The sequence below is a fragment of the Staurois parvus genome, unplaced genomic scaffold (genome assembly GCF_062004578.1).
Source record: "Staurois parvus isolate SC_StPar_1 unplaced genomic scaffold, SC_StPar_1.0 ptg002307l, whole genome shotgun sequence".
Classification (NCBI taxonomy): Eukaryota; Metazoa; Chordata; class Amphibia; order Anura; family Ranidae; genus Staurois; species Staurois parvus.
In genome coordinates, this window is record NW_028320103.1 from 127,394 (window position 1) to 149,479 (window position 22,086).

At 48.7% G+C, this 22,086-nt stretch overlaps 1 protein-coding gene across 1 annotated transcript in view; it reads left to right on the forward strand.

Annotated features, from left to right (window-relative positions):
* LOC149431275 (nephrocystin-4-like) overlaps positions 1 to 22,086 on the forward strand; it is a gene marked incomplete at both ends in the record, with an annotated part of 178,425 nt that overhangs the window by 119,469 nt on the left and 36,870 nt on the right. The window contains 4 exons of the mRNA XM_089665727.1: positions 1 to 192; positions 2,758 to 2,945; positions 3,450 to 3,610; positions 14,122 to 14,302. Of these exons, the coding sequence (XP_089521853.1) occupies positions 1 to 192; positions 2,758 to 2,945; positions 3,450 to 3,610; positions 14,122 to 14,302 (722 nt within the window). The remainder of the gene's footprint in view (positions 193 to 2,757; positions 2,946 to 3,449; positions 3,611 to 14,121; positions 14,303 to 22,086) is intronic.

Consider the following 22,086-nt stretch of genomic DNA (forward strand, 5'->3'; position numbering starts at 1 on the left):
CACCACCTCCATCTTGTCCCGAGCCGCTCTGGCCCGTCTTCACTCCGTCGGCTTCCCTGAAATTCTGGACTGTAATAACGAAGTGGCGGAAGTGGTCGATCCGGCGAGTCCGGTGAACTTTAACCCTCAGAGAGAAGAAGCTGATTATCTGCAGTGCAACGAAATTGTCCTGCAGTTCCTGGCCTTCAGCAGGTGAGAACCGACTTTAGGCTTCAAAATGCCGAAGAAATTGATCTGGGAGGTAAAAACAAACACTGTGGTGTGTCTATAAGGAAAATGTACAGAACTGTTCATCCTAGGAATCTGCAGTACATTTGTTGTGTGTTTATGGGGTCAAAATCAAATGTTAGGCTATTTTCTCTCCAGGTTGAGCGGTTTTCATTCATACAGCATACAGTGTATCAGGAAAATACCACATTATGTCCACTAGATGGAGCTGATGATCATAATAAGCAAGTATGTATTTCCCATGGTCACAAGTCCCATAGTAGCCGTAATGCAGTCATTTCCCAGACTACTGGATATATATTTTGTAATGAATAATGTTCAACCTGGAAAGAAAGTAGCCTAATAACATTCATTTTTGCTGTCATTCTCACAGAACGAATGTGCATGCAGTTTTACAGGAAGAATAGCTCTGAGAACTTTCTCTTGTGTGTAAATATACCTGCGTCTACGTGCATTTTACAAGCATTTAGCTGCATAATCCGGGCTAAATGGTCCTGGGTCACACATTTCTCATTTATGTAAGCGCAACCATACTGAATGCACCGGGGTGCTGGTGTGGATCCAGCCATAGAAAAGAATTGCATTTCCAGAGGGCTTTCAGATGGGCGCTGGCACCCATCCGGCATGAAGACAGTCTACACTTGGACACAGTTGGCTAGAGGGGGATCACTTTGAAACAGCCGGCCAGAGAGGGGTCACTTTTACACAGTTGGCCGAAGAGGGATCATTTTAATACTGTTGGCTAAAGAGAGATCTCCTCAACACAGTTGGTCAGAAAAGGATCACTTTGACACAGTCGACCAGAGATGGATCACTTTGATGCAGTTGTTCATAGATGGATAACTTGTACACAATTGGACAGAGAGGGATCACTTTGACACAGTTGGCCAGAGATGGGTCACTTTGACACAGTTGGCCAGAGAGGAATCACTTTGACACAGCTGGCCAGAGATGGATCACTTTGACACAGTTGGCCAGAGATGTATCAATTTGACACAGTTGGCCAGAGATGGATCACTTTGACACAGTTGGCCAGAGAGGGATCACTTTGACACAGTTGGCCAGAGATGGGTCACTTTGACACAGTTGGCCAGAGAGGAATCACTTTGACACAGCTGGCCAGAGATGGATCACTTTGACACAGTTGGCCAGAGAGGAATCACTTTGACACAGTTGGCCAGAGAGGAATCACTTTGACACAGCTGGCCAGAGATGGATCACTTTGACACAGTTGGCCAGAGATGGATCACTTTGATGCAGTTGTTCATAGATGGATAACTTGTACACAATTGGCCAGAGATGGATCACTTTGATTCAGATGGTCAGAGGGGGATCACTTTGAAACTGTTGGCCAGAGGAGGGTCACTTTGCTACCATTTGCCAGAGGGGGATCTTTTTGACAGAGTTGGCCAGGGAGGGATCACTGTAACACAGTTGGCTAGAGGGGGATCTCTTTCAGATAGTTGACCAGAGGGGGATCACTTTGACACAGCTGACTAAAGGGAGATCTCTTCAACACAGTTGGTCAGAAAAGGATCACTTTGAAACTGTTTGCCAAAGGGGAATCTCTTTGAAACAGTTGGTTAGATGGGGATCACTTTGATACAGATGACCACAGGGGATCACTTTGCCACAGTTGGCCTGAGAGGGATCACTTTGATACAGTTGGCCTGAGAGGGATCACTTTGATACAGTTGGCCTGAGAGGGATCACTTTGATACAGTTGGCCTGAGAGGGATCACTTTGATACAGTTGGCCAGAGAGGGATCTCTTTGATAGAGTTGGCCGGACGGGGATCACTTTGATACAATTAGCCAAAGAAGAATCTTTTTGACATAGCTGACCATAGAGAGATAACTTTGACGCAGTTGGCCATAGAGGGATCAATTTGACACTGTTGGCAATAGATGGATCACTTTTACGCAGTTGGCCATAGAGGGATCACTTTTACGCAGTTGGCCTTAGAGGGATCACTTTTACACAATTGGCCAGAGAGGGATCACTTTGACACAGTTAGCCAGAGAGGAATCACTTTTATACAATTGGTCAGAGAGGGATCACTTTGACACAGTTGACCATATAGGGGCCATTTTGATGCAGTTGGCCAGATAGGGATCACTTTGACCCAGCTGGCCATAGAGGGATCACTTTGACACAGTTGACCAATGGGAATCACTTTTGACACAGTTGACCATTGGGGATCACTTTGACACAGTTGACCATTGGGGATCACTTTGACACAGTTGACCAATGGGGATCACTTTGACACAGTTGACCATTGGGGATCACTTTGACACAGTTGACTACTGGGGATCACTTTGACACAGTTGACCAATGGGGATCACTTTGACACAGTTGGTCAGCTTGAACAAGTATTTCAATGTAAGTAAACTAAGAATCCCCTGGTTTTTAAGAAAAGGGTGGTGGGGGGGAGGTAATTCTGTATATGTTATGTGTTCCTGAGCTGGCATTGGGATTTATTATTATATTCCCAAGATGATAGCGCTACTTTTCTTTTTATTTGCTTAGCGTACCGGAAGGAAACTCGTCACTGAACTGGCCACAGAACGTTTACTTCACCTTCCAGTTCTACCGATTCCAGCCAGTAACGACTCCTCGCCTGCAGCTTGTACAGGTTCATTCCAAAGGAGCATCGCGGACGGAAACGCCGGCCCGGGTGATCGTGTCGCTCAACAAGGATGGCTCCATTAACCAGGGCGAGTGTCTGTTTTATGGTTTTTTCCTCCATTGCTATCTATGTTGGTTAATTGATGTATGACAGCCTATTGCATTCAGTAGGCAGTGCCGCCCATCAAATGAGACCCATTCAAATGAATGGAGCGGCATCTCAACCACGTGTAATACATTCAATGGTATGGGCTTTTGGTGCTCCTTCACACAAACATTTTTCTGGGATCTGTGTTTGGATTGTACTTCAGAGAGCATTTGCAGGGGGTATGCAGGTATTGTATTTCCTCCCCATGACCTACTTTACCCCTTCAAGCCTTCAGTAGTGCACCACAATCGTGTTCATTGCACTCACTTCTGGGGCAGTTTCAGGACAGCCATTTCCACTTGAAAGCGACAGGAGGTATAAAGACCATTGACACAAAAAAGTGACCTCTTTGTATAATAAAATAGCACCAGGTGAAAAAAAAAGTAATGAAATCGTTGATGGAAATGTCATTTTTACTCATTCTTCCATTTTCTTTTTATTACAGGCTTTCCGGGTTATCAGCTGAAGTACATGGTGGACCCCGGATCCCTGAAGCCGGGAGAACAGCGCTGGTTCCTGCGCTATCTGGCTCTCCAGACTCTTCAGATTGATGTTTGGGATGGAGACTCCCTGCTACTCATTGGATCAGCCGCAGTAGAAATGAAGGTACTTTATGGGTGACTAAGAGGGGTTTTTAGAGTATGCTAGAGGATGTGGTCCACAAGATGGAGTAGAGGCTACCAATAGGGGGTTCACTTAGACACAGTTGGTCAGAGAGGGATCACATTGATACAGTGAGCCAGAGAGGGATCACTTTGACACAGTTGACCAGATAGGGATCACTTTGACCCAGCTGACCAGACGGGAATCACTATGACACAGTTGACCAGAGAAGGATCACGTTGACACAGTTGACCAGATAAGGATCACACTGATACAGTGGGCCAGAGGGGAATCGCTATGACACAGTTGACCAGAGAAGGATCATTTTGACAGTTGGCTAGAGAGGGATCTTTTTTACCCAGTTGGCTAGAAGGGGATTAGTTTGATACAGTTGGTCAGATAGGGATCACTTTGATACAGTGGGCCAGAGGGGAATCACTTTGACACAGTTGGTCAGATAGGGATCACTTTGACACAGTTGACCAGATAGGGATCACTTTGACACAGTTGACCAGATAGGGATCACATTGATACAGTTGACCAGAGAGGTACCACTTTGACACAGTTGACCAGATAGGGATCACATTGACACAGTTGACCAGAGGGGAATCACACTGATACAGTTGACCAGATACGGATGACTTTGACCCAGTTGACCAGAGAAGGATCACTATGACACAGTTGACCAGATAGGGATCACTAAGACACAGTGGACCAGATAGGGATCACTAAGACACAGTGGACCAGAGGGGAATCACTATGACACAGTTGACCAGGTGGGAGCTGGAGACTGAAGAGAGAGCTCCAGCTGGGCCAGGAGGAGGAGGAAGCTGGGACTAGATGAGTAGCAGCTTGGACTGGAGGTAGCATGGCAGTTGGGGACTGAAGGGAGAGTTCCAGCTGGGACTGGAGGAGGGGTAGGGGCTAGCACTGTGGAGGAGTGGCAGCTGGGACTGGATGAGTAGCAGCTAAGACTGGAGGGAGCGTGGCAGCTGGGGACTGAATGGAGAGTTCCAGCTGGGACTGAAGGAGAAGTTCCAGCTGGTACTGAAGGAGGAGTTGCAGCTGGGACTGGAGGAGGAGTGGCAACTGGGACTGGAGGAGGAGTGGCAGCTGGGACAGAAGGAGGAGTGGAATCTGGGGAATGTAGGAGGAGTGGCATCTGGGGAATGAAGGAGGAGTGGCAGCGGTGAATGAAGGAGGAGTGGCATCTGGGAATGAAGGAGGAGTGGCAGCGAGGAATGAAGGACGAGTGGCAGTTAGGGACTGGAGGGGGAGTGGCAGCTGGGGACTGGAGGGGGAGTGGCAGCTGGGGACTGGAGGGGGATTGGCAGTTGGGGACTGGAGGGGGAGTGGCAGCCGGGGACTGGAGGGGGATTGGCAGTTAGGGACTGGAGGGGGATTGGCAGTTGGGGACTGGAGGTGGAGTGACAGCTGGTGCTGGAGCAGGACACATGGAGATGGTGAGAACAGATTCAGGAACTTTGTTTTGGTTGGACAGGCGGGGAGAAGAGAATTTAGTTCAATATAAAAACTTTGTGGCGTTCAGCTTTAAGACAGCCAAACGTGGATTGTGAGGCTCACGGCGGGTTTTGTAGGTATTTTACTTTGGATATTACTTTTTCTGTAGTTGCCAGCAGAGAGGATAAGGCAGGTTTATTGTTTTGGAGAATAGCCGTGAGGGTAAACAACGCGCCCTTCTGCTTCTAGGAAATAAACATTTCATTTTATATTTATATATCCTTTTCTGTTCCTCCATATACTGTGTGTTCAGGTGTGTCTGGTGATCATTAGATATTGGGAAAAGGAGAAAAGCCATAAAGAACGATGGACAGAACGATCTATGGTCACGTTTCAACCGTGGCAGGGAAGATTTTGATTGGTTGTTATTATTGGGAATTGTCAGATCCCTCATTGGCTCAGAATAGACGAATGTTCTACATAAGTTTTGCCTTTACAAGAGATTTGATTGGATAGGATTGTGCTACGTTTAGTAGATTTTGTGTTTCTCAACAACAAAGATGTAAAACCTTTTTTTTTTTTTAATAACAAACACATTATACTTACCCTTCTCTGTGTCGTGGTTTTGCACCGAGCAGCCCCCTCCTTTTCTGGGGTCCTCCACCAGCACTTCTGGCTCCTCCTCTTCTCTGTGCGCCACCATAGGAAGCCACTTCCTATGGGGGTGCATGTGCGGGCTGTGTGCGTCTTTAAACACACACACACCGTGACTCAGTCCCTCCCCCCTTTTCTGCTCACAGGATTTGATTGACAGCAGCAAGAGCCAATGGCCCCAACTGCTGCCTCTCGACCCTGTGAATGCAGGGAGATCGAGGAGAGACGCTACAGACGGGCACAGCGCTGGATCAAGTGAGGTAAGTATAAGAGGGGTGCGGGGGGGGGGGGTGATACAAGCAGTGGGACATTTTGTTTTACCTTTATTTTTGATCTTTCCCCTCAGAAAATAATTCCTCCATCCTCCTTTCTGCTACATAACTTTTTAAAAAAAAAATTTTTTGTAAAAAAAAGTGTACCCCTCCTCCCCAGTGTATTGAGGACGGGGAAGGGCGTAGGTACCCATTCACCACCAAAAACAAAAATTCCAAATATGTCAGAAGGTGGGGGGGGGAGGGGGAGGAAGAAGAGCAGGACGTCCCCTTTTGGGTGAAGTTGAAATTTAAGTCTGGTGTTCCGAGCAGCTATAAAAAAAGGATATTTATCCGTTTACCTGCTGTACACAGTCTGGGGGGTTTACATGCGGTTGGATCGCTTGCGCACCCCCCACCCCCCTCTTCTGAATGCCTCCGCCATGCGTTCAGGGCTCTCGTCGCTTCCAGTTTCTGGGATCACAGAGAGGGGGGAACAATGTCAGCTCCTCTCTCTCTCTGGGTAGTGTCACCATTGCCGCCAGTCGCATCCATGATTGAGCGGGAGAGCCAGGGTAAGGTGGCGGGGGTGGGGGGAAGGGGAGAGCCCTCCTCCCACCACCCGTTGAAGTGATCGAATCACTTCTGCCTAAAGGAGAATTCAAATTTTGATACCGAGAGGCTACCTGTGCGTGCCATGACATCTACACCCAAATTTACCTCTCCACCCCCCACCTCACCCCCTCACTCTCTGCCCGCTTCTCCCACCTCCTAAACGACATATCAGACTGGATGTCGCTCCATTAACCTATCCAAAACCGAGCTCCTGGTCTTCCTCCCACCCCGCGCCCCCCCCATCCTCTCCATCACTACTAACAACACCACCATCTCTCCCACCCCACACGCCAAAGTCCTGGGTGTCACCCTGGACTCCCACCTCTCCTTCCTACCCCACATCCAGCTGCTATCTAGATCTTGTAGGCTCCACCTCCGCAACATCTCCAAGATACATACATTCCTCACCCCAGACACCACCAAACTACTCGTACACTCCCTCCTCATCTCACGCCTGGACTACTGCAACTCCCTCCTCACTGGCCTCCCTCATCATCTCACGCCTGGACTACTGCAACTCCCTCCTCACTGGCCTCCCTCCTCATCTCACGCCTGGCCTACTGCAACTCCCTTCTCACTGGCCTACCCAAACGATCACTATCCCCACTCCAATCTATCCTAAACTCAGCGGCGAGACTCATCCACCTCACCAACCGCTCCACATCTGCCTCCCCCCTCTGCCAATCCCTCCACTGGCTCCTGATTGCCCAACGCATCAAATTCAAACTGCTAACCCTGACCTACAAAGCCATTCACAACGCTGCCCCAAACTACCTAACCGATCTGATACCCAAATACTACCCTACTCGTGCCCTCCGCTCCTCACAGGACCTCCTACTCTCTAGCTCCCTGATCTCCTCCTCCCACGCCCGATTGCAGGACTTCTCTAGGACTTCCCCCATCCTCTGGAACTCCCTACCCCAATCCATCAGAATGTCACCTACCCTCCTCACCTTCAGGCGCACCCTGAAAACCCTCCTCTTCAGGGAAGCCTACCCCAACCTCACCTAACACCCGCACTCAACTAACAACTAACCTCCTCCACTCCACCCATCACTCCATCCCCCACAGCCATCTCCTCCTGTACCACCTTCCCCTCCCTCCTAGATTGTAAGCTCAATAGAGCAGGGCCCTCGAACCCCTCATGTAGTGTATTGTCTCATGTTCTGTCCCCCTTGCTACTGTACAGCGCTGAGCAAACCCTTTGGCGCTATATAAATACTGTATAATAATAATAATGCATAGGGCTCCTCTATACATATAGGACGGCGATGTTCGCTGGTTCCCCACCACATTCATTATCATATTCCCGCAATTTAATCTGGATAAAAGGTTAGAAACACAAATGACTTCGTAAGCATTTTAAACGAGCAATTTAGATAAAAATAAGGAATCATGTTAAACGACTTAGCATTGATAGAAAAAAAACCCCAAGAAATCCATCCCGGGTAATTATGCTGAAATACAGTCCCGGCCGCGGAGGCGTTTCGTGCCTAGACGGCGGCGGGAGGTGGTGTGAGGACAACGTCTTGGACGTCTGCCGGTGTATGTGATACATAATGGCCTGACATCCAGCACAGAACAATAATTAAGCCGACCCGCATTACTGTGACCAGATGTTAGCGTCCGGAACTCGGCACCTGTCATTGGATGTTTGGAATGCGAATGAAAAACGCACCCTAAAGAATCTCGCGCCTCCCATCAACCGTAACCGTTATCGTCAAGGTGAAACGTCGCCTTAAAGCTGAAGTTTAATCTGCATCAAGGTTGCCTTCCCTGGTTTCTTTCATCCCGCTCTCATTAACATGCGAATAAATCTTTTCATGACATACCTTTCTATAGACTCAGTGATATCACTGGGTCTCTGTGCTTTTCTATGCAGTGCAGGCAGATCTTAACTTGCGGGGGGAGGGGCCCACAAGGTGCTGTACATAGCTTTCTGAAAACATCACTGCAGTACTCTTTTCAAGAGAACCTCAGCCCTGATGCAAGCATTGCTTGGCTCTTGGGCGGAGTTATGCAAATCATAGACAGGCTGTATTTGCATAGAGATCACCCTAGGTAACACCCACATGTCATGCTGAGCCTCCATGTTTGAAAGAACTGCAATCCAGTGAATGAAAGGGGCGGGGCCAGGGACAGCCAGGTTGGGGAATAAAGTCTAAATGATTCCCGATGTCCTCTGACCAGGAAATGAGGTAAGCTCTATCTATGTGTGGTAGTGCTGGACTGAATCGATATATATATATATACATACACTATATTGCCAAAAGTATTGGTCGGCCGGCCTTTCCACGCACATGACCTTTAATGGCCTCCCAGTCTTAGTCCTTAGGGTTCAATATCAAGTTGGCCCCACCCCTTTCCACGCACGTGACCTTTAATGGCCTCCCAGTCTTAGTCCGTAGGGTTCAATATTGAGTTGGCCCCGCCCTTTCCACGCACATGACCTTTAATGGCCCCCCAGTCTTAGTCCTTAGGGTTCAATATTGAGTTGGCCCTCCAGCTGTTGAAGTACTACACGTCCCATCTTACCTCTGACTCTTGGAGTCTTGCCTGTGGTTGTCAGAGTCTTGCAAGGCCTCATGGGACTTGCAGTTCCTAAACACCTGGAGGGCCATAGTTTGGAGACCCCTGAGCCAAAGTATTGTTCCGCCTGCCTTTCCACACACATGACCTTTAATGGCCCCCCAGTCTTAGTCCGTAGGGTTCAATATTGAGTTGGCCCCGCCCTTTCCACACACATGACCTTTAATGGCCTCCCAGTCTTAGTCCGTAGGGTTCAATATTGAGTTGGCCCCGCCCTTTCCACACACATGACCTTTAATGGCCCCCCAGTCTTAGTCCGTAGGGTTCAATATTGAGTTGGCCCCACCCTTTCCCCGCACATGACCTTTAATGGCCCCCCAGTCTCAGTCCGTAGGGTTCAGTATTGAGTTGGCCCCGCCCTTTGCAGCTAGAACAGCTTCAACTCTTCTGGGAAGGCCGTCCACAAGGTTTAGGAGGGTGTCTATGGGAAGGTTGGACCATTCTTCCAGAAGCACATTTGTCAGGTCAGGCACTGATGTCGGGGGAGGAGGCCTGATGTCGGGGGAGGAGGCCTGGCTCGCAGTCTCCGCTCTAATTCATCCCAAAGGTGTTCTATGGGGTTGAGGTCAGGACTCTGTGCAGGACAGTCAAGTTCCTCCACCCCAAACTGGCTCCTCCATGTCTTTATGGACCTTGCTTTGTGCACTGGTGGGCAGTCATGTTGGAACAGGAAGGGGCCATCCCCAAACTCCTCCCACAAAGTTGGGAGCATGAAATTGTCCAAAATGTCGCCTTAAGAGTTCCCTTCACTGGAACTAGGGGGCCAAGCCCAACCCTTGAAAAACAACCCCCCACCATAATCCCCCCTACACCAAACTTTACACTTGGCACAATGCAGTCAGGCAAGTACCATTATCCTGGTAACTGCCAAAGACAGACACATCCATCGGATTGCCAGACAGAGAAGTGTGATTGGTCACTCCAGAGAACATGTCTCCCCTGCTCTAGAGTCCAGTGGCGGCGTGCTTTACACCACGGCATCCGACGCTTTGCATTGCACTTGGTGATGGAAGGCTTGGATGCAGCTGCTCGGCCATGGAAACCCATTCCATGAAGCTCTCTACACACTGCTGTTGGGCTCATCTGAAGGCCACACCAAGTTTGGAGGTCTTTAGCTATTGACTCTGCAGACAGTTGGTGACTTCTGCGCACTGTGCGCTTCAGCATGCGCTGACCCCGCCCTGTCATGTGATGTGGCCTACCACTTGGTGGCTGAGTTGCTGTTGTTCCCAGTTGCTTCCACTTTGTTATAATCCCACTAACAGTTGAGCGTGGAATATTTAGTAGCCAGGAAATGTCACGGATGGACTTATTGCCCAGGTGGCCACCTATCACGGGACCACGCTTGGAATCACTGAGCTCCTGAGAGCGACCCATTCTTTCACCAATGTTTGTAGAAGCCGTCTGCGTGCCTAGGGGCTTGATTGTATACACCTGTGTCCATGGAGGGGATTGGAACACCTGAATCACATGATATGGAGGGGATTGGAACACCTGAATCACATGATATGGAGGGGATTGGAACACCTGAATCACATGATTGGGAGGGGATTGGAACACCTGAATCACATGATTGGGAGGGGATTGGAACACCTGAATCACATGACTGGGAGGGGATTGGAACACCTGAATCACATGATTGGGAGGGGATTGGAACACCTGAATCACATTATTGGGAGGGGATTGTAACACCTGAATCACATTATTGGGAGGGGATTGGAACACCTGAATCACATTATTGGGAGGGGATTGGAACACCTGAATCACATTATTGGGAGGGGATTGGAACACCTGAATCACATGATTGGGAGGGCCGGCCTGATAACTATATTGCCCAAAGTATTGGGCCAGCTCTCCATATCATTGGATTCAGGTGTTACAATCCCCTCCATGGCCACAGATATATATATATCTCAATCACACACACAATTGTACTTTGAGTAGGTTAGCCCGTAGTAGAAGTATGGTGTATAAGACCTAGTTAAAGGAGAAGTACAGTCAAAGCTCTTCTGGGGCCCATTACCTCAAACAGACCTCGCACCTCTCCTTTACTCCTAAAAGCAAAAGCTCAAAACAAATTGATCTTTTGCCTAAAAAAGAAAAAAAATATTGTTTACGTCCACCCCAGACTGGAAATGAAGTCATGATGTCCCTCTGGTCCTCCAAGGTCATAGAGGCGATCAGAGGCGATTGAGTCTCTCAGCCGGCCGGCCGCACCATCTGATCGTTTCTTGGGCATATCAGTTGAAACGCTAATCCTGAAAAACAGCGGGGGGGGGGGGGACGTGGGTGCTACTGAACCTCTCAAACCGATTTCATGAGAAAGCCAGCCGGCCGAACAAAGATTTCCCGAGGTTGTGGTTGATAGCTTCAGCCATAACCCCGGTGAACCACTTGCAAACCGCAACGTACATGTATGTATTGTGGTCGGCAAGTGGATGCATTGAAAGCTTAATATGTTCCTCGCCCGGTAAAAATCGAACTGTTGGCACTGCAGATATGTGAGCCAGCAGCAAAGAATGGATGAAAAATTGATTTGTTTCTGATTTATTGATCAAAATCCGGTTATCCTGTGATGGCAATATCGTTTGCTCTCATGACTGTGTGTTCTTTTTTTTTGGAAAACCCGTTCGAACGATTTTTCAACTAGTGTATGGCTAGCATATAAGATCGTTCCTGGGGTTCCCCTTTAAGTACCGTGGGCGCCGTTTAGCACAGCTGCAGCGTGGTTGCTGCGTTGGATGCGTATACTCACCACATGAAATTGACCGCAGGTCCCTTTAAATACACCCGGCTGTACTGCAGGCTGGCGTGGAAGGCTTGAGCAATAATCCGGGATCCGGGCCTTCGACATGATCATAAAAAGATGTATATTTATCCTTTTCCTTCGCAATGTTTCCCCAGCTCATTCCCACAACCGACACAACATTGATTCATGGAGGATGAGACATCTCCAGCCATCCAGCTGTCACTCACACACACAGAATTATGGAGGTGTCTTTGACATTTTAATGAGACTGAAATGTGAAACAGCACATTACCCGCGGAAAACGGAAAGAGAGCCAAACCGTTCCCACCGAGCGGCAGGATTTCATAAAACTCAAGGCTGAAAGTCATCAAAAATGTGTCGAAGGTTATTAAGCGCACAGGCGGCGCCTAACAACCCAGCAGTAAACAGAAGGCTCTATCTGCTCCCGGGGTGGGGGTGGGGGGGTAACAAAATCATACCGTGTACTTGTGGATCTTTGTTATGTACATGAGCGTCTATCAGACGTCCCCGTGTAAGGATTGAGACTTCTGTCTGTGTCCCTGTTGCAGGTTTTCCCATCACTTCCTGTTTGGGGAGACCATTGTGAGCCCCAGAAAGCAGTACAAACCCACCCGGGGTTCTAATCCTTCCAGGCGTTATCGAAAAGTTTTAGAATTGACAGGCATGGAATTTGAAGTATTTTCAAGTATGTATTCCTAATTCACAAAAAGTACCGTCTACTGCGCTCATGTTCATTCTCGATGGTCCCACTGTATGTAGCAATGTAGCCACCCTGCCTTGTTCCCACTGTATGTAGGAATGTAGCCACCCTGCCTTGGTCCCCCTGTATGTAGGAATGTAGCCACCCTGCCTTGGTCCCCCTGTATGTAGGAATGTAGACACCCTGCCTTGGTCCCCCTGTATGTAGGAATGTAGACACCCTGCCTTGGTCCCCCTGTATGTAGAAATGTAGTCACCCTGCCTTGGTCCCACTGTATGTAGGAACGTAGCCACCCTGCCTTGGTCCCCCTGTATGCAGGAATATAGCCACCCTGCCTTGGTCCCCCTGTATGCAGGAATATAGCCACCCTGCCTTGGTCCCACTGTATGTAGGAATGTAGCCCCCTGTCTTGGTCCCACTGTATGTAGGAATGTAGTCACCCTGCCTTGGTCCCACTGTATGTAGGAACGTAGCCCCCCTGCCTTGGTCCCCCTGTATGTAGGAATGTAGCCCCCTCTGTCTTGGTCCCCCTGTATGTAGGAATGTAGCCACCCTGCCTTGGTCCCACTGAATGTAGGAATGTAGCCCCCCTGCCTTGGTCCCACTGTATGTAGGAACGTAGCCACTCTGCCTTGGTCCCCCTGTATGTAGGAACGTAGCCACCCTGCCTTGGTCCCACTGTATGTAGGAATGTAGCCACCCTGCCTTGGTATGTAGGAATGTAGTCACCCTGCCTTGGTATGTAGGAATGTAGTCACCCTGCCTTGGTCCCACTGTATGTAGGAATGTAGCCCCCCTGCCTTGGTATGTAGGAATGTAGCCCCCCTGCCTTGGTATGTAGGAATGTAGCCACCCTGCCTTGGTCCCCCTGTATGTAGGAACGTAGCCCCCCTGTCTTGGTCCCACTGTATGTAGGAACGTAGCCACCCTGCCTTGGTCCCACTGTATACAGAAATGTAGTCACCCTGCCTTGGTATGTAGGAACGTAGCCCCCCTGCCTTGGTCCCCCTGTATGTAGGAATGTAGCCCCCCTGCCTTGGTCCCCCTGTATGTAGGAATGTAGCCCCCCTGCCTTGGTCCCACTGTATGTAGGAATGTAGCCCCCCTGCCTTAGTCCCCTGTATGTAGGAATGTAGCCCCCCTGCCTTGGTCCCCCTGTATGTAGGAATGTAGCCCCCCTGCCTTGGTCCCACTGTATGTAGGAATGTAGCCTCCCTGCCTTGGTCCCACCGTATGTAGGAACAAATGACTGCAATTAATCCTGACTGGAAGTGAGAGGGAACAGGACAGGTCTGGGAACTCAAAGAGGACATTACAAAGAGGCAGAAAACACAATAAGTAATGATTTCATAAAACAGATTTCAGGCCATCAGGTAGTGGATGTAAATGGATTTTTTTCTCGGAGGATATTGTTTGGTGTCACTGTAAGTTGTGGGTATTTATCGTCCTCTTTCTCCATCTTTGTGTTTGGCAGCATTTGTTACGCCAAGGTCGCGCCGCGGTTCAGGTGTCTCATGAACTGGAAGTCATCACCACGGAATACGAACAAGACACCATGGTCATGAGTGGGGACGTCTCAAAGCAAGGTGTCGTGAAACCCATCGGAGTGCACACCGTGATTAAAGGAAGACTCCACCTCCGCATGGGCAATGCCGGTAAGGAGCCATCCTCTACCTCCTACGTGATTGGATATTATTCTGCAAGCTGAACCCCAGGAAAGCAGCGAATAGATACATACTGTATACCTGTCAAAGGATTTGTTGTTCTGTCCATCCAGTTCTGAGATTTACCCGGCACAGGCAGACAGATGCACCTCTTTCCTATACGCTCTACACCTGTACTCTACACCCTCTTCTTTATACTCCACAACCTCTTTATGATTGTAAAGCCGAACATACACTACGCAATCTGATTGTACAATCTTCGTTAGATCTGTACAGGGGCACTCCAGCTGTTGTGGAACTTCAAGTCCCATGAAGCACTGCAAGGACTCTGGTAGCCACAGGCAGGGCTTATGTTCTCAGAGACTAGGTGCAGGAACTCCACCCTTCTGAGTCATTTCTTGTCTCCGCCCATCTCTGAGCACCGTTCCTTGTCTCCACCCCCTACCCATCTCTAAGCACCGTTCCTTGTCTCCACCCCCTACCCACCTCTGAGCACTGTTCCTTGTCTCTACCCCCTACCCACCTCTGAGCACCGTCCCTTGTCTCCACCCCCTACCCACCTCTGAGCACTGTTCCTTGTCTCTACCCCCTACCCACCTCTGAGCACCGTCCCTTGTCTCCACCCCCTACCCACCTCTGAGCACCGTTCCTTGTCTCCACCCCCTACCCACCTCTGAGCACCGTTCCTTGTCTCCACCCCCTACCCACCTCTGAGCACCGTTCCTTGTCTCCACCCCCTACTCACCTCTGAGCACCGTTCCTTGTCTCCACCCAGCAGAGCCGAGTATCACTTTCTGGTGCCAAGTAATTGTACAGAATTTCCTAATGATAACAAGAAAAGCAGTAAAATAGATCCCCCTCCAGCAAGAATAGATTCCCCAGCAAGAATAGATTCCCCAGCAAGAATAGATTCCCCAGCAACAATAGACTCCCCAGCAACAATAGATTTCCCAGCAACAATAGACTTCTCAGCAAGAATAGACCCTATTTAGCAACAGTATCCCCCCCCAGAAACAATAAACTCCCCAGCAACAATATTTTCCCCAGCAACAATAGACTTCGCAGCAACAATAGACTTCGCAGCAACAATAGACCCCCAGCGACAATAGACCCCAAGCAACAATAGACTCCCCAGCAACAGTAGGCTTCCCAACAACAATAGACTTCCCAGCAACAATAGACCCTACTTAGCAACAGTATTTCTCCCCAGCAACAATAGACTCCCCAGCAGCAATAGACTCCCCAGCAACAATATTTTCCCCCAGCAACAATAGACTTTCAGCAGCAACAACAGATAACCCCGCAGCCAGCAACAATAGGCCCCCCCTCAACATTAGATCCCTTACAGCAACAATTCACCCCCCCCCAGACAGTATAAGCCCCCGCCCCCCAGAAAAATAGACCTCCCCAGGAACAATACACTACCACAGAAAAATAGATGCCCTCCAGCAACAATAGATCCCACAACAGTCCAAAACAATAGGCCTCTCCCTCAACAGTAGATCTCTCACTGCAACAATTGACCCCCCCCCCCCCCGCAGCAACAATAGACTACCATACAAAAATAGACCACAGTGCAAAAATAAATCCCTTTCAGTAACAATAGATCCCACATCAGTCAGAAACAATAGGCACCTCTGTCAACAGTAGATCCCTTCCAGCAACAATTGAACCCCCTCAGAAACATAAGCCCCCTCAGCAACAATAGTCCCCCACCCCAGCAACAAAAGACCACAGTGCAAAACTAGGTCCCCTCCAGCAGCAATATATCCCCCAGCAGTCAGTATCAATAGACCCTCCAGCACACCCCATCCCCCCTTGTGATTACACACATTCAGTGCACGAGGTGCCGGAACTGCGTTCCCGTGTTTCAGCACAGCTGAAGTGCTGAGGATGCTTGCTGTAACGGAACCGGGTATTTCCGTTATAATACCGCTTCCCCGTCCGAACACCGACCACAGACACCACAGCCGACCATACAAGACTAGACGACACCAGTCTGTCTGAACATGGAACTCTTTATTTGAAACTCAAACTGTCTTTTATACACTCAGGGGACAATCCCCCCTCCCTGCATAATGACACAGGGCGGGGCAATCTACACTTCCCAACAAGAGACACACAGGTATTCAAACTTCACACTAGCAGACAGTCCCATCAGGAGGGAGGGCTGCTGGAGACACCCCCAGCAAGCCAATACACAAACACATACATCCCATAATAGTTTGCTCCCAAGCAAGACACACAATAGAACAATGGGATGCAACCATAACACCAAACAATCCACAACCCCCTCCCCAATATTAGGACAGATCACCCTGTACCTCTAACAGGCACAGGGTGACTTACACATAAGAGGGATATGGGGAACTGAGACAGGGGTCTCCCCACCTCTGCAAAGTGAGCTGTGTTCCATGGGCCCCCCACCCAAAGTGACTTCCGTCACACTTCCTCCTGGTGTAGTGCAAGGGCCTACCTGATTGGATACAAACTGAATGGATATTACATGGTTTGGGTAAATCTAAAGAAGATTGGGCTTAGATTGTTCAATCCGATTGCATAATGTTTAGCCAGCTTTACAGCTGCTCTGCGCTCTTTTCCTGCGCTAGGTGGGCACCGCCCAACCCCCCTCCCCCAGCGGGTTTGCTCCCAATCTGGGCTGTGTGGTCCCATAGACACACACAGCTCCAGTAAGCCCCGCCCCTTCTCACTCCTCATAGAGGTTTTACAGCAGCAGAACCCTATGGCTCCCGCTGTTTCCTGTGTCTCCCGTGAGACCAGGGGGGCTGCGGACAGGACAGCGTCGGATCCCGACAGGCGTCAGGTCAGTGTTTAGGGATTGGGGGGGAGGGGAGGTAGTAGGAAGATTTTTTTTTGTACCCTTTTTTGCAGGCAAAGCGTTCAGATAGAAAACGTTTTGACCTTAGAGCTGCTTTCATCTCTCCGTGTGTGCTTTATTCTGATTGGTTGCTGGAAGCCGCACACAGCAGTTCTTCCTCATTCCGTAATATCAGGGAGGGAAGGTGTGAAATGAGAGCCCGGCGACAGAACTGCGATGGTTTTTCAATGACAGGTCCTCTTTAATGTCCTTACTTCTGCCTGGATTATTCCTTCATGTTTGATTTAAAGCTCGGTAAATAATTCAGATGTATTTTATGCAGACGGGGCCAGCCAGATGTTTTGTGAGTCGCTGGAAACCCTATGGAGGGGACTCCCGGCACAACTCTAAATATGGGTTTTCATATCATAGGAGAAAAAAAAAAGGGACTTCACCTCTGAATTTTGTATTTTTTGCGGTGTAAGCATAAAAAGACCCACAATTTTGAGAAAAAAAACAATAGTTTTGACTTTTTGCTATTAAACATATCCAGTAAAAAAACTTTAAAAATCAAATTTTTAATAAAATTTTGGGCAAAATGTATTCTGCTCCGTGTCTTCGCTAAAAAAAATCCCAATACGTGTAAATTAATTGGTTTACGTGAAAGTTATAGAGTTTACAAATGGCGGCATAGATGCTGGGTTTTTTTTTGTCTTCTAGTAATGGCGGCGATCAGCGACTTTTAATGGGACTGCGGCGGACATTCTGATACTGGGGGGGAACTAACTTGGTGTCACTGACACCCCCAGTGACACCAATACAGTGATCAGTGCTAAAAAAAAAGTACTGACACTGTATTAATGGCACTGGGCAGGAAGGGGTTAATGTGAGGGGCAATCAATGGGTTAACCGTGTGCTGGAAGTGTGTTACTAGGGGGCGGGGTCTATGTGCTTCACTGTAAGCACACTGATCAGGATGGCTGTACTGTTCAGGGTGCTCGAGCTGACAGGGAGGAAGATTGCTTGTAAACAAAACAATCTTCCTGCCCGTCGGAGATAGTCGGTAATCACCGGACGGGTCCCGGTGTTTGACAACCGCGGGCACAAATGGCGGTGTGGGTAGGGCGCAAGTACGCCCTCTACCCAGAAATGCAGAATATGTACGTGATCCTGCGCACAGGTGCCGCCCTGTCAGTATATCTGCTATAGGGCGGTCCTTAAGCGGTTATAACAGAACTCCGGGCAAAAAATGTATTTCAATGTTCATGTGGCTGATTTCCTACATTCACTGAACACGTCATCCATCTTCTGGCTCCATCAGTAATTGCTCTGACATCACCGATTCAGTTTCAAATCAAACTGTTCATTCTCTTTGGTTTCCTGTTTGTAAGACCGGCTCTGTCTCCTACTCCCCCAGCCATTGGTCTTGGCACATCCCTTCTGTAGTTCTTTCTCCAGCAAGCTGTGATGTCATTCTGCCCCACTTGTAGTGGTGGGCGGACCGAGACTCTCAGACACATTCACAGGCCCAGTGTACCCGCCCACATTTACTACAATTCCCTGTGGCTGATGGGAACGGTAGTTTCCTTTTACTGGACAGGATATGATGCAATCCCGGCTGGTACTCCTCCTCCTTGGCAGAGTAGACGCTTTTATCTTTTGAATGACAGAGACGGGGCCATGAACATTCTATAAGACTTTTCTCCTAAATGGTAAGGATTTTTAAAATGGTATTAACTGTTTAGTGTTTTGTGTAGGGGGGGGGGGGGTGTCCTAACGGGTGATTTTGTTTGCCTATCCCGGAGTTCTTCTTTAACCTTTTCCTGTCTAAGGGTAAAACTAATGTTAATGCCTAAGCACAAATTTGCAACTTTGACCTGTTAGTAATCTTTACATCTCACCACAACTACTTGTGGATTCTATCGTGTTGTTCTTTTTTCAGGACAAATTGGGCTTTCATTTGTTGGTAAATGGCAACTCATTTTATTTTTTGAATTATTATTATTAAAGTAAAACTGGCCCAAAATAGTAATATACTGTATATATATAATTTTTTTTTTGGGCCAGTTTTACTTTATTAATAAGAATAAAAAAACGAGTTGCCATTTACCAGCAAATGAAAGCCCAATTTGTCCTGAAAAAAAAACAACTGGCCCAAAATAGTTATATATATATATATATATATATATATATATATATATATATATATATATATATATATATTTTTTTTATTTTATTTATTTATTTCAGGTACTTTTATAGCGCCGTCAATGTACGCAGTGCTTTACATATATATTGTACATTCACATCAGGCCCCGCCCCCGAGGAGCGTACAATCTAAGGTCCCTAACTCACATTCATACATACACATACTAGGGACAATTTAGACAGGAGCCAATTCACCTACCAGCATGTCTTTGGAGTGTGGGAGGAAACTGGAGTACCCGGAAGAAACCCACGCAGGCACAGGGAGAACATGCAAACTCCAGGCAGGTGGTGCTCTGGCTGGGATTCGAACCAACGACCCGAGTACTGCCAGGCGGAAGTGCTAACCAAAGGTAAAAACGAATAATAGTGAGCGCTTTTAATGAACACAGCAGCTAAAGCACCGAAGGCAACCACAATGCCTTTAAATGTAAAGTGTAAACAAAGGTAATATGGTGCAGCGCTAGAAGAATAAAAACTGAAGACAGTCAAAAGTCAATGTGATAATATCCGTGGTTTCTTATATAGGGTGCAGACTTTCAAAGCTCTTGCGGCCTTAAATAATAGCAATGCGCACTCACCAGAAACGCATGGATTATGCGCATGTAGGAATAATCATTCCAGATGTCAGATCCTCCAACATTCAGATGGCATGCATCCCTCTCACGGTGGGTCCCCGAAGACTCAAAACCAGATCCTGAGGTCCTCCTTAAGGTGTACCAGGCACTTCACAATGGTGGTGGGACTCTCTCCACTAAGTGGTAATGGCACCTTCTCTGTGGGGGTAGCAGCTCCAAAAGAGGAGCCCCAGAAAAAGCACAGGTGCTAATTACGTATAGTAGATTGCATTCAAGGCAGAGGAACTCTCTCCACACAGCACAAAGGAACAGAGCCTGAGGGTGTCAATCTGCTGGAGGTCACTTCTCCGTCACCATTTTTCTTTTGGTGTCAGGAAAACATGTCAGAAGAGACTCATGCATCTCCTCAGATGTCATCCGAAGCCGGCTGCGCAGGCCATTTAGCCATTGTGCTGCCCCATTATATATATATATTTTTTTTTTATATTTTTATATTTTTTACCATTTACTTACCAATCATCTTCTAACTTCAGCTTGTTGAATGAAGCTTTGACAATAAAACCTGGAAGCTGATTGGCTCCCCTGCACAGCCGCACCAGATTCTGCACCCTCCAGTTTCAGTAAATCTCCCCCTATAACTTCTGTAGCAACTGTATATGATAAATTATAATTTTTTTATTTATTTCTATTTCATTTGCTATATTTTTTTTCCCACAGAAGTGGAGTCACCCTTTAAGTGACTGTGTTGCCTTTGCCAGCGTGGTTCATGTTAGGTTGGTTCTCCAACCTTAGTTCAGGGATCTGGTCCACGTGACCCCCCCCCCCCCCCCCCAGATCCCGTCTCATTAATCAACCTTTGGAAGTGTGCAGTTGTCAGCAGGCGTGGAGGAGCGGTGGAGACCACACCGGTGTCATGTTTATCCATTCTCCATCTGTAGCGGTGATAAAACTGGCAGAGTGACAGCACTGCAGGTGGCGGGAAGAACGGGCCTTCTTCTGTATATCTGCATCTAACCGCAACATACATTTTTTTGTTAATGCAATTAATTGCAGCTTGATAAAAATGGATGCCACCCCCCCCCCCCCTCTGTGCTGTATGATTCTGGAATAGTGTTTAATAACGATCGATGTACAGTAAGACGAGGAAATGACAAAACTCGCTCATTTTCTATCTTTGTCTTTGATCAGTACCTGGAACAGCGGATCTCGTCTCCGTTCAGCGCTTCCGATGTCGCGTCTCTGTTCAGCGCTTCCGATGTCGCGTCTCCGTTCAGCGCTTCCGATGTCGCGTCTGCGTTCAGCGCTTCCGATGTCGCGTCTCCGTTCAGCGCTTCCGATGTCGCGTCTCCGTTCAGCGCTTCCGATGTCGCGTCTCCGTTCAGCGCTTCCGATGTCGCGTCTCCGTTCAGCGCTTCCGATGTCGCGTCTCCTTTCAGCGCTTCCGATGTCGCGTGTCCGTTCAGCGCTTCCGATGTCGCGTCTCCGTTCAGCGCTTCCGATATCGCGTCTCAGTTCAGCGCTTCCGATATCGCGTCTCCGTTCAGCGCTTCCGATATCGCGTCTCAGTTCAGCGCTTCCGATGTCGCGTCTCCGTTCAGCGCTTCCGATGTTGCGTCTCCGTTCAGCGCTTCCGATGTCGCGTCTCCTTTCAGCGCTTCCGATGTCGCGTCTCCGTTCAGCGCTTCCGATATCGCGTCTCAGTTCAGCGCTTCCGATATCGCGTCTCCGTTCAGCGCTTCCGATATCGCGTCTCAGTTCAGCGCTTCCGATGTCGCGTCTCCGTTCAGCGCTTACGATATCGCGTCTCCGATATCGCGTCTCCGTTCAGCGCTTCCGATATCGCGTCTCCGTTCAGCGCTTCCAATGTCGCGTCTCCGTTCAGCGCTTCCGATGTCGCGTCTCCCTTCAGCGCTTCCGATGTCGCGTCTCCCTTCAGCGCTTCCGATGTCGCGTCTCCGTTCAGCGCTTCCGATGTCGCGTCTCCGTTCAGCGCTTCCGATATCGCGTCTCCGTTCAGCGCTTCCGATATCGCGTCTCCGTTCAGCGCTTCCGATATCGCGTCTCCGTTCAGCGCTTCCGATATCGCGTGTCCGTTCAGCGCTTCCGATATCGCGTCTCCGTTCAGCGCTTACCATATTGCGTCTCCGTTCAGCGCTTCCAATATGGCGTCTTCT